Genomic DNA, 12,262 nt, shown 5'->3' on the forward strand with positions numbered 1-12,262 from the left:
AGGCACCCTGTGAAATCGAGCCTGAACGTTCACGCTGTGCCAGTGGTAGAAGGAGGCTCTGCTGGGAAGGCATCCCAGAGGAGGGCATGTCTGAGCCTGGTGAGGAGCTTCAGAAAGACATTCTAGGCAGAGAGAACAGCATGTGCTAAGGCCCAGAGACTAAATCAGCTGGTTGAGTTCCAGGAGCTGTGGTTGGCTTTAGGGGGAAATGGGGTGTGTGTGTGTGGGTGAGGCACACCAGAGCCAGATCTTATTGGGCTTCTCATAGCAAGGGCAACACACAGAAGGACAAAGTGTTTTCTGAGAGAAGTTTATTCTGTGTTTTGACCTAGGTCATTGACAAGTATAACACAGAAAGCTCTAGACTTCAACTGGAAGAAGGAGGGCAAGGAGGAAGGAGGGAGTTCCTGGGAGCTTCTGGTTACTCCTCCTCCTCCTCCTCCTCCTGGTTGCTGAGTTGCCTGTGGACAGTGTAGCCCAGAAAGGCACCAACCTTGGCCATGAGGCCGCTGCCACCGGTAGCCCCTGTAAAGCAAATACAGCCGGGTCACTCGGGGCCCAGGCACCAGGCCTGGGAACCCAAATGTCTGGAAACCATTGGTCAAGTCCAACCGCTTCATTTCCAGATGAAGAAACAGAAGTCCTGAGAGGGGACGGGACTTCTGCAAAGTGAATCCTATTTCCCCCCTGACTTGCCATCTCAAATCAGAGATGTGTTTTAGAGAAGAAAAAGACAAAAATAACGGCTCATTCTCCTCATGTCTGCGATGAACACACCATGTTATTAATAATGTTAATGACAGCCACCTTTGTGGAGACCTCCTTGTGGGTGCTTGGGGTTTGAAAGTAAGAAGGATGATATTTCATCCCTGTTACAGCCCTGTGACATGTGAGAGGACAACCATCTTATAGCACAGGACTGTTCCTAGCCTTTCCCACACCTGTCACTTCCCACTGCTGGGGTGTGGCCTGGTCCCTGTCTTTCCATCTGCCCCCTTTGACAAGGGCTCTGTTTTTTTGGGCTGGTTCTTTGGGCTTTTGTCATCCAGAATTGAGAGAGGCTGGAGGGCTCAGAAAGGCAGAGGGGACAGATTGTCGAGGCAGAGGGAGCGTTTTTTTCTGTAGGATTTTGGAGGCCTCAGAAAGAGAGAGAGGGAAAGAGAGAAAGAAAAGGAAAGAGATAGAGGAGAGAGAGAAGTGAATGTGCATTTTTGAGAAGGGTCATTCTGAGCCCTTTTCCTTCCCCTTCATGGTGTTTAAGAAATGCAAGAGCAGAGTTGGTGTGAGATTGAATTGGGTGGCTCCCCCATGGTTCTTTGCCATTCTGTTTCTCTGAGGCTAAGCAGATTCATAAAATGTTAAATTGACGATGATTGTCCCCGTTAACAGATGAGGAAACTGAGGCTTGTTGCGACTTGGCCAAAGCATCAGCAAGACACCTGGCCTTCGATGCTAAAAGCGAGGAATCAGACTGAGTTGGAATCCTAGCTCTGGTGCTAACTAGCTGGGAGAACTTGAGTACATTACTTAATCCCTAGGTTCCTCAATTTCCCCACTGCATGATGGAGATTATAAGAATACCCGCCTCACAGAGGTGAGTTAGCCTGTGAAAAGGGCCCAGAACAGTAAAGAAGGCCGCCTAGCCCTGGAGTCCCCGCCCGAGGGCCCGGCCCCACTCACCGAGGCTCTGCAGCGTGGCCACCAGGCCCCCGGCGGGCACGCCGCCCCCGTTCGCCACGGCCGACCAGCTCATCAGCGAGGCGGCCATCGAGTTGGCGGCGATGCCGGCGCTCGTGAAGCCCAGGGCGGGCAGCCCCACGGCCATGAGCCCTGCAGAAGGAGGAGCCGGTGAGGGAGCGCCCGCAGCAGGCGCCCGCCCCGCCTTCCCGAGCCCCCTGCCCTCCAGACTCACCTCCTCCGACCGCCATGTAGGTCAGCGTGCTCAACCACCCGGAGCCGCTCTCCTCTGAGCTCTCGGAGCGTCTTCTTTTGCCTGTCGGCAGAGCGGACAAAGCAGAGTGGGGAGCAGGGTCCCCTACTCTGTGCCTGAGGCTCAGGACCATCCCCAAAGTGGGGGCCACCATCCTCCCATTTCGGAGAGCCTCATTGAAGGGAAGAGACTTTTCCTAAGGCGCCGTGCTTAGCACATAACTGGCATGGAATAAATTTCGGTAGAATGGAGGAATTGACAGAGTAGGGAATCGAATAGGGAACTCTGGCTACAGCGACTCTGCGCTGTCCATTGTAATAGCTTCTCTCGTTCAGACGCACGCCTGGGTCTCTAAACCAGGAATCCTGAAACTCTACTCAGGGATCCTGAAACTCCGCTTCTTTGTCCCACAGTCCCCCCATGCCCCAGGATGCTTACCTGCCTCCACCCCGCAGGTGAAGAGTAGCAGGTAGCACAAAAAGAGCGATACCACATTCTGCCGCATGGTGGCGCCGCACGCAAGCTTTGTCACTGAACCTGACGGTGGGAGAGAGGGAGGAGGTGGTACCCAGAGCCCTTTTCGAGCCATACCTGCTGGATTGTTTTCCCCATAAAAAGCAGCGAGGTGCTCTGGACTAAGCCCAGGACCCCTCTAAGGAGCTTCCCATTTCCTCGCGGCAACAACGGCGGTGATGTTCCTGCCTCCCCAGTGATCGTGAGAATTCATGAGGCAATCCTCCTTGGTGTGGTGCCTGGCACGTGGTGCGCTCTCGATAGACGTCAGCTAGAATCATTCCTGTGGTTTCTGTTCTAGATTTTGGCTGTGTGACCTTGGGCGGGACCTTGTCTGGTTTACTTATCTCTCAGTTTACTTATCCCTAAGATGGGGTTATTAATAGGGCCTATTTCAGAGGGTGGCTATGCATTTCGAAACTGTTTACCACTATATCCCTAGCATTTAGAACAGTGCCTGTCACATAGAATTTTCTAAAAAATGGTTGTTGATAAACTTATTGTTACAAGGCATTGAGTATTTACAGGTACCAAACATTGACCTCACATCAGCTTCATTTTTGAGAAAGAGAGCGTAGAGGGGTAAAGGAGTGTGTTTAAGGTCACATAGCAAGTTGTGCAGCCTAGACACACACTCAAGACCGTTAGAATTCAAAATCTATACTCTTTCCATTATACCACAAAATAGCAAAATACATGTGCCCCCAAACTCACTCTAATGTGATCTTTGTCAGCTCAATGCATTTTCCTTGAATTAAAAACAAACAAACAATCAACCTCCCATGTATCGAGCACTTAGCACTTTATGGCACAAGGTCACTTATACCCATAACAAGCCCATGAAGTAGGTACCATTGTTCTCAGCCATGTGTTAGAGAGAAGGAAACTGAAGTTCGGAGAGGTTAAGTAATTTTCCCAAGCCTGCCCAGCCAGGAAATGGCAAAGTCAGGACTTAAACCCACAATTGATTGATGCCCAAACCCACAGTTTTAACAACCACTTCAGATCCCTTCATCTGTCTTCAAAGATGAACTCACTGTCATATTAGATCCTACAATAAAGGGGTCTCAGAAATCATCCAGTCCTTTGGGCAGGTAAGGTAGCTTGATCTCCACCTTACAGATGAGGAACTGAAGCCCAAAGAGGTGAAGTGACAGGGTTAAGGCCACAGATTGGTGATGTGGCACCTATGAGCTAAGTTGCATGCCTCTTGGGGTTTTGCACCCCAACCTGCTAAAAGCCCCAACCCATCCCCTCAGACCAGTCTTATCCCTAGGCACTAAAAGGGACTCGGGGGTATGGCCTCCCTGAGGAGTGGGCATCCCGGCTCTCAGGGCATGAGGCTCACAGGCAGGCAGCCTGGCAGAGATTGGCATCTTGACATGCATATCTCCTCGCTTCTGGGTTTACCTTAGAGAACAGAAGAGAAAGAATCTTCCTGCCCGGATCCTGGTGACAGATGGGAGCAGCAGTGAAATCACAGCTCTCAGGCTGAAGTCTGGCTTTTTATAATCACATTAGGATTGCCTCCCCCACTCCCCAGGGCAGCCAATCCCTGTCAGAGTTTCGCTTTCCTGCACTCTGTCTGCAGTTTCGTTTCTCCACTCCTCTAGCTCTGCTCAGTGGAGGCGTCTCTGCACAGGCTACTGGTAGAAAAATGTAATTCAAATCAGGGACTTTCTAAACAGCTAACAGTATTCAAAGCAGGTCACACTAGAGTGGGATCCACTGCCCTGCTGGGCTCAGAGAAGCCCGACTAGCAGCTCCTCTTGGGGCACAGAGGCCTTTCACAATTCAGTTCAATTAATAACAATGCCTACCATTTATTGAGCACTCTCTGCATGCCAGGGCCTGTGCAAAGTGTTGTATGTACGTGATCTTTTCCCAATCCCAGAACAGTCTTGTGAAGTACCGTATACTCTTTATAATCCTCCTTTTGCAGAGGAGGAAATTAAAGCTTGTGGAAATGAAGTCATTCCTTTCCATTGTCCTCTTGGGCTGGCTGCTTCCCGGTGATGGGCATATGGTAAGACCAGCAAAGCCTATGTTCATGAGGCCATCGTTGCATATCTTTTGCCCTCAAATGGGTCCTCTGGCCCCAGGTCATGCAGTGAGCATTCTTTAGGCCTTTGGATGGTGATGCTTGTAGAAATTCTATGGGTAAGAAATGCAAACCAGGGCCGGCCCCGTGGCTTAGCGGTTGAGTGTGTGCGCTCCGCTGCCGGTGGCCCGGGTTCGGATCCCGGGCATGCACCGACGCACTGCTTCTCTGGCCATGCTGAGGTCGTGTCCCACATACAGCAACTAGAAGGTTGTGCAGCTATGACGTACAACTATCTACTGGGGCTTTGGGGGTAAAAATAAATAAATAAAATTATAAAAAAAGAAATGCAAACCATATTTGGAGTCCATAACAATTCCAGTAAGGATGAATCATTGCCTTCTCCAACGTGGAAGGGAGCTGATATGAATGACCTGCCTCCAGGTGGCTGGCTGCTCTGTGACCAGTGTTGTTCTACTGCTGCCTGCTGCTGGCTGGTTGGCTATTTGTTGGCAATTGCTAAGCAGTCTTGGTGAGAGGGAACCCAAGTTGTTGAGTCCATTCATAGCCTCCATCTTGCCACCATGGCCAGTTTTTTTTATTGATGTCATAATAGTTTAAAACATGGTGAAATTTTAGTTGTACATTATTGTTTGTCAGTCACCGTATACATGCACCCCTTCCTCCCTTGTGCCCACCCCCCAACCCCCTTACCCCTGGTAACCACCAAACTGTTCTCTCTGTCCGTGTGTTAGTTTAGCTTCCACTTATGAGTGAAATCATGTGGTGTTTGTCTTTCTCTCTCTGGCTTATTTCACTTAACATAATACCCTCCAGTTTCATCGATGTTGTTGCAAATGAGACAATTTTGTCTTTTTTTATGGCTGAGTAGTAGTCCATTGTATAAATATACCACATCTTCTTTATCCAATCATCAGTCGAGGGCCACTTGGTTGCTTCCATGTCTTGGCTATAATGAATAATGCTGCAGTGAACATAGGGGTGCATAGGCGTCTTTGGATTGTCGATTTCAGGTTTGTTGGATAGATACCCAGTAGTGGGAGAGCTGGATCATAAGGTATTTCTATTTTTAATTTTTTGAGGAATCTCCATACTGCTTTCCTTAGAGGCTGCACCACTTTGCATTCCCACCAGCAGTGAACCAGGGTTCCTGTTTCTCTACAACCTCTCCAACATTTGTTGTTTTTTTGTCTTGGTGATCATAGCACCATGGCTACTTTTTAATGGATCTTTTGGAAAGTAATAGGGTGGCTAAGTTTAGAGTTTTGCTGACATCTGCAGGACGAGACATCTGACCATCTGGCTGGAGAGCTTCCACTGCAGTGGATGGTGTCTGGTGAGCAAAAATGTGAGACACAAAGATCTGCATGCTTTGTGCCCACTCCTAGAGCTCTAGCCATATGCCCCCTACCCAGACCTGCTTATCTTTGAAATCCCAATTTTGCTCTTTCTATGCCCTTGACCAACTAGCCAAGCCATCTGCCACTTCTCAGGGATTAATGTATGTCTGCACCTCAGTCCATTTCTTCCTCCATACAAAGGGCATGACAAAGTATATGGCTCATAGTTCTGCCCCATGGGAGGATTTATCACTGACCTTCAGGGCTGCCCTCAGCTGGGGTAGTAATAACACAGTCCATTTCCAGCTGGTGCCAAAATAGCACAGCGACCTATCTGTGAAGTGGGTTCAACCGTTTTCCTCCTTTTTCAGTTGGCTGCAGGGAACCCTCCAGGAGGCCATACGTATGGGTTAAAGGAGAGGTGTCAGATCAATGGAGTTAGGTGCTGCAGGAGTCTCAGCTGGCTGTTCATTCGATTTACTCGTGACCTCTGGACTCTTTGAGCCCAGCTATGAATGTACCACTTCCATCATATTGAATTGATGTTGTGCCATCTAATAACATCTAGCTTAAGACATATAGCCACCTGGCATCCAGTGGTCAGATGCTCAGTCGCTACTGGGGACCCGTGACATATCAGGACCTTTTTGTTCAAATGGACCGTGGTGAGTATGGCCTTCCTCCAGAATCCTAGAGGTCTTCACTGCAACTCTCCTATTTAGGCTCTCAGAGACTCCCTACAGGATCCAGAATGGATTCCTCCAGCAACATTGTATCTGCAGGATCCTAGAATCCAAAGTGGCAGCATAGCCCGTTCTACGATCTGAACCTTGCTGTATAGCCCTCTCTTGCTCTGGGCACCACTCACAATTGGCAGCCTTTCGGGTCACCCAATAAAAGGTTGGAGAAGTAGTTCTAAGTGTGTATATTCTGCTTCCAAAATCCAAAGAGGTCCACCAAGCACTATGTCTCTTTCTAAAAGATAATGAGGTGAGATAACTTGTCCTGGCACTGAACTACTGAACTAAAATGTTCCCAATGTGGCAGGACCACAAATCTTCATGTAAGTTATCTTCCACTCTCTGGCAAGCATGGTGCTTACCACTCTTCCTGTTCATGTCGAGTGAGCATGATGTCACCGACAGAATGGACGAGTATGATTCTGTGGAATGTCAAGGTGATCGTGGTCCCTGAAGACTACGCTATAACAGAGAGCTGGAAAGTTCACACAGCCATGAGGGGAGAGAGTGAAGGTGCTATCATTGTGACATTGTGATGTAAAAGCAAACTGCCTTTGACCATCCCTTCTCATGGGAATTGAAAAGAAAGCATTTGCTAAATCAATAACTATACACAAGTGCTAGGGGTTGTGCTGATTTGCCCCAGAAAAGCTACCACATCCAGTAGAGCAGCTCTGATTGGGGCTATCATGAGGTTAAGTTTACAGTAGTCTATCCATCAATGCACCATGATCCATCTGTTTCCCTGGAAGCCAGACAGGTGAATTAAATGTGGATATGATGGGGAACACAACCTCAGCCAAAGTATTAGATCAGAAATAATACTGCAGAAATCAGCTGTGAGGCAGTGTGATGGTTAATTTTATGTGTTAGATTGGCTAAGCCATGGTGATACCAGCTCAAGACAAAGTTGACATAAGGGAAGCTATATTGTAGAAAAGAAACCCTATTGTAACTTTGAATGACCTCTGACTAACTAACCCAACTGAATATGTACCTTCCAGGAGATCTAACTTGCTCTGTAGATTTTACAACCCCTGTTTGTGCATGTACCTCCCAGCTACAATAAGATGATAACTTTGTTCTTTTGAGTTCCTTAGGAATGTGATGACCCCTGAACAGAGATTCTATGCTGATAGCCATTATCAATGAAAACGGAAAGATCTGGTGTGGTGACTCCCAGTATGTAACACCCGAGGGCCAACATTCCTAACCCCCTCCCCTATAACCCACCAGCCTATGTGACTGCTGTAAGTTTTTGTGCCCTCTTAATTTGGTTCTTTGAGACATTAGTTGGCCATCTTCCCTCTTGCTAGCAAGCTGTAATAAACTGCCCTTTCTTTTCCAGCATCTTGCCTCTTGACAATTGGCTTTTGTCTCTCGACGAGCAGATCATGCCCTTTGGGAAATAACAGAAATCTGGTGACTCTGGTGGGATGTTAAGTCCTGCTCGTGGCCAGCCGACCTTGGACAGGCAACCTGTCAGGTAAGTCCCTATCGGCTGCCGAGGCTCTGTTTGTCTTGGGGATCTGCCCTTCCTGTTCTCTTGTGCTGACGCCGGTTGCCTCTCAATACCCCCTATGGTGGTAAGAGAAACGGCTGCTTCTGGTGGGTTGACGGGCTCACATCTGGAGTAGGACCTCAGGGGTCCACCACCAAGAACTTTCCTTACCCTCCATCTGGGGTCCCCTTTTTGAGAAGGGGGACCATTTGGTAAATAGGGTGACCTGCCAGAGTGGGAAGAGTAATAGGGCTTCACCCAGAATCTAGGAACCAGTGTCTAGTTTGTCTGTGTCTGTGTCTGTAAAGACCTCTAGGATCAGAAGTCTTTTGGATTTGGGTGAGTGACATTGTTAAAATGTGCCTGTACCTAAAATTGTTTAATATCTCACCAGGATAGTAGGTTAGAGGCCCCACTGACAAGATTTGGTTGCTGGGTTCAAGTCCCAAGGCTAGGATTGTGGGAGACAATATAAAGGTTACAGCTGCTGGGGCACTCAGAAGGATTGAGTTAGAGTCCTGAGCTCTGGGTTAGAGTCCCAGAGTATTGGATTTTGGTGTCTTTTCACATTGGTCTATGTCTGACTGTTTTATTTGTTAAAATTGGCTGTTTGGGGACTGAGTTTCTTGGTGATTGTAACAAACTCCCTTTAGAAGTTACCTTGTTTGTTACGGCCACCTTGGGAAAAGCCCCCTAAAATGGACATAACCGTAAATAGCTGGCAAGATAACCTGAGATAATTTAAAATGACAGTGGCCATTTTGGGCTCTTTTTGAGACTCTAAACCAAGGAACAAGGAAAAATCTTTAATCTTTAAAGAGTCAAGAGCTCCACCTTTTGATTGAAAGTTTCCAGAAGCTATAAATGTTTGCAGAGAACAGCAAAGTCTTACCAAGCTTGTTTTGTGTCCTGAGGGCTTGGCTTGATAATTGTCAGGTTGGGGGGTTGGTCCCAAAATACATTCAGACGAAAATATGGTTGCACCTCATTTTGTGGTCAGAGATAGTCAGACAGAAATACAGGTTGCACTCCTGTTTGTGGCTAAGAGTCCTACCAAACTGCCATCAGCCTCAGGGGAATTACATTAGCCATTAGAAGAAAGCTTTGGCTGGGCCTTCATTGTAAGGGTCTTGATTTCAGGGATGCTTGCAATTTTCATGATCTGATTCTAGCTGCAGCATAAATATACTTTTGACCAGTGGTGTCTAAATTCTGAAAACAATAGAAATGCTAATTTAATCCCCTTAGAATTCTCCTGAATTGGGCAACTTTCAGCTACAAGTAAATAGTATGAACTACTGAGTACTCATTGGTTTATTGATCCTTATCTTCCCAGAGATGGTCACTGTTTTTCCTTGTCTCTGTATTTTCTGTCATTTGTCATAAAGGAAAACCCATAGAGCAAGATGCAGGCAGATATCTCCATAAACCTGTTGTTTGGGCGGGCCCGGGCCGGGCCCGCCTATGGAGTATGTGCATAAGGTGGAAGCTATTGCTAACAGGGCATCTTGGAAGCTAAAACAGCGGCAACATTGGTGGGCGTGGGTTGAGCGGTTAAGAGCTGTTAGGGTGCTTGCCACCTCAAGAAGTCTCCCACGAAAGGATCAGTTGGTCATGGAACAGGGTAGATGACACAGATCCCCCCACCAACTTCAAGAAAATATTGTGCAACAGTGAGGTACTCTGTAAAGCATACACAATCCCCAACCCCACAGCACCTCCCCCCCAGGTATTAGTCTGGCTCCAAGTGGCCCAAAGCATAGCTAAAGCTGTTAATGTGCACATAAGATGAAGTGTTTTTTCCCTCTTTTTGTCTTGTTCTATGTCTTGAGAACTTGCCTTTGTGATCTCTTTGGTCATGAGGGGTTCCAGGCCATCGGGGGCCTTTGTCATCTCAACTTTTGTTGTTTGTTAGTGCACTACCACCTGTGCAGCAGAAGCCTTTGCTTTCTTGGGCTATTTTTTTTGGAGTTAACTTCCTGGATCTTGTGAGGGCTACTCCTTTTGCACTCTATTTTGGGGATGTCTCTTGCATCCATAGTTAAGCCATAAATGCTTGCAGATATTGGGATGTTAAAAACTAACAAGGCAAATATCCCCCAGAAACTCCATCTTGGAGAAAACTTGAGTGGTTTCTCTGTGACTTTGTGGTGTAGTTGGACAGGTAGATCAACCTATAATGTCATTTGAGTTACAACCCAATTTCTGAGAAATTAAGAGCAATTCCCCTTAAAAAAAATCCTTGCAAGACTGGAAATGCAGCTGTAGAAGCAGTTCAGGTTCTACCCATTTCCTTTATCTCAAAGGGCCTGCAAATCCTCTGGGGAATATATATCCCATCACTAATTCCTAAGACTGAAGGAAAAAAGAGGGAAAAAGGCCAAAAAAGGCCATAAGAGCACCCTCGCCAAAAATCTAGCCTCATGAGTGCCTTCTCCACAAATATTGGTAAAAAAGGCTTAAAACAAAATCTGGGTTTGTGACTAGGGAGATTTATTTTACTGTACCTGATCCATGGCAGTAATTTTTAAAACAATAGCTGTGGGAACTCTGTGTATGTATGTTTATATGTATGTTACATATGTGTGATATTTTTACCTCTGGACGGTATGGTCAAAATTAAGAGCTCTGTTTAATTGGCTTAAAGTAAGGACTTACATAAATTCTAAATGTAATAGAAATTAACCTGAATGTCTTTCAAGTTAACATGATATAAATTAATCTTTGGTAACTGAAAGCTTATTTAAGATTGTTGGTTTCGGGCCGGCCCCATGGCTTAGCGGTTAAGTGCACGCGCTCCGCTGCTGGCAGCCCGGGTTGGGATCCCTGGCACGCACCGCTTCTCCGGCCATGCTGGGGCCGCATCCCACATACAGCAACTGGAAGGATGTGCAGCTATGACATACAACTATCTACTGGGGCTTTTGGGGGGGGAAATAAATAAATAAAATCTTTAAAAAAAAAAAAAGATTGTTGGTTTGATTGAAATAGGCATGTTCTCAGAGTTGTCAGTATATTAAACATTAATTACTAAATATAAATTTACCTGCTTTTGTCATATTGCAGAAAAATTAAAAGCTGTTTTAGGTCTATTGGTGAACATGTCTCGTGTTTTATTGAAAGCTTGTACTATAAAGTAACATGTTTCCAGAAATTATGAAAAGTGTTTATAAATTTGTCAAGCCACAGAATGCTAATGTAAAAGAAAGTTTACAATTGCTTACCTCTTAGTTTTTACTTAAAAATTAAGGTTCCTAGGGCCGGCCCTGTGGCTTGGTGGTTAAGTGCGCGCGCTGCGATGCTGGTGGCCCGGGTTCGGATCCCGGGTGCGCATCGAGGCACCACTTCTCCGTTCATCCTGAGGCCGAGTCCCACATACAGCAACTAGAAGGATGTGCAGCTACGACATACAACTATCCACTGGGGCTTTGGGGGGAAAAAATAAAATAAAAAAAATCTTTAAAAAAAAAAAATTAAGCTTCCTAAGGGTTAAAAATTCTAATATGTGATTAAGTCTACTAGAAATTAATAAGGAAAATATGTTTGTATTTAAGGAAATTAAGATAGGTTTTTAGTAAAGAAGATGTGAAAAATGGAAAGATTTTTGTTTGTTTTGTTAAGAAAGATAAATTTATCCCAAAGTATTAGGTGGAAAAACAAAAAAAAGAAAGAAAGGCATGGGATAAATTCTGCATGTAAAAAAAAAGGTTGTAGAAGGTTTGTGAAAGAGGAATTCTAAAAAAAAAAGTTTTGTACATGGTCAAGTTGGCTAAGATTAAAATAAATCTAATTAAGTAAATAAGTTTTAGTATCAGAAGTAAGCTGGGACAAAAATTAGAATTTCGTTTCCTCTGTCTCTCTCTCTCTTTTTTTTTTTGTAAGGAAGATCAGCCCTGAGCTAACATCCGTGCTAATCCTCCTCTTTTTGCTGAGGAAGACCAGCTCTGAGCTAACATCTATTGCCAATCCTCCTCCTTTTTTTTTTCCCCCAAAGCCCCAGTAGATAGTTGTATGTCATAGTTGCACATCCTTCTAGTTGCTGTATGTGGGACACGGCCTCAGCATGGCCAGAGATGCGGTGCATTGGTGCGCACCCGGGATCCGAACCCAGGCCGCCAGTAGTGGAGCGTGCGCACTTAACTCCTAAGCCATGGGGCTGGCCCTCTCTCTCTCTTA

The 12,262-nt window shown here is 46.1% G+C and overlaps 1 protein-coding gene across 1 annotated transcript; it reads right to left on the bottom strand.

The window, feature by feature from the left end:
- Positions 1–294: 294 nt before the first annotated feature.
- Positions 295–3,946, bottom strand: IFI6 (interferon alpha inducible protein 6). The gene is made up of 5 exons (XM_058553385.1): positions 3,854–3,946; positions 2,369–2,467; positions 1,913–1,993; positions 1,681–1,830; positions 295–525 (listed from the first exon to the last, which is right to left on the bottom strand). The coding sequence occupies exons 2-5, from the start codon at positions 2,433–2,435 to the stop codon at positions 422–424; spliced, it is 402 nt and encodes a 133-aa protein (XP_058409368.1). The 5' UTR covers positions 2,436–2,467; positions 3,854–3,946; the 3' UTR covers positions 295–421.
- Positions 3,947–12,262: the final 8,316 nt, after the last annotated feature.

This window comes from Diceros bicornis, chromosome 13 (assembly GCF_020826845.1).
Source record: "Diceros bicornis minor isolate mBicDic1 chromosome 13, mDicBic1.mat.cur, whole genome shotgun sequence".
NCBI classification, from domain to species: domain Eukaryota; kingdom Metazoa; phylum Chordata; class Mammalia; order Perissodactyla; family Rhinocerotidae; genus Diceros; species Diceros bicornis.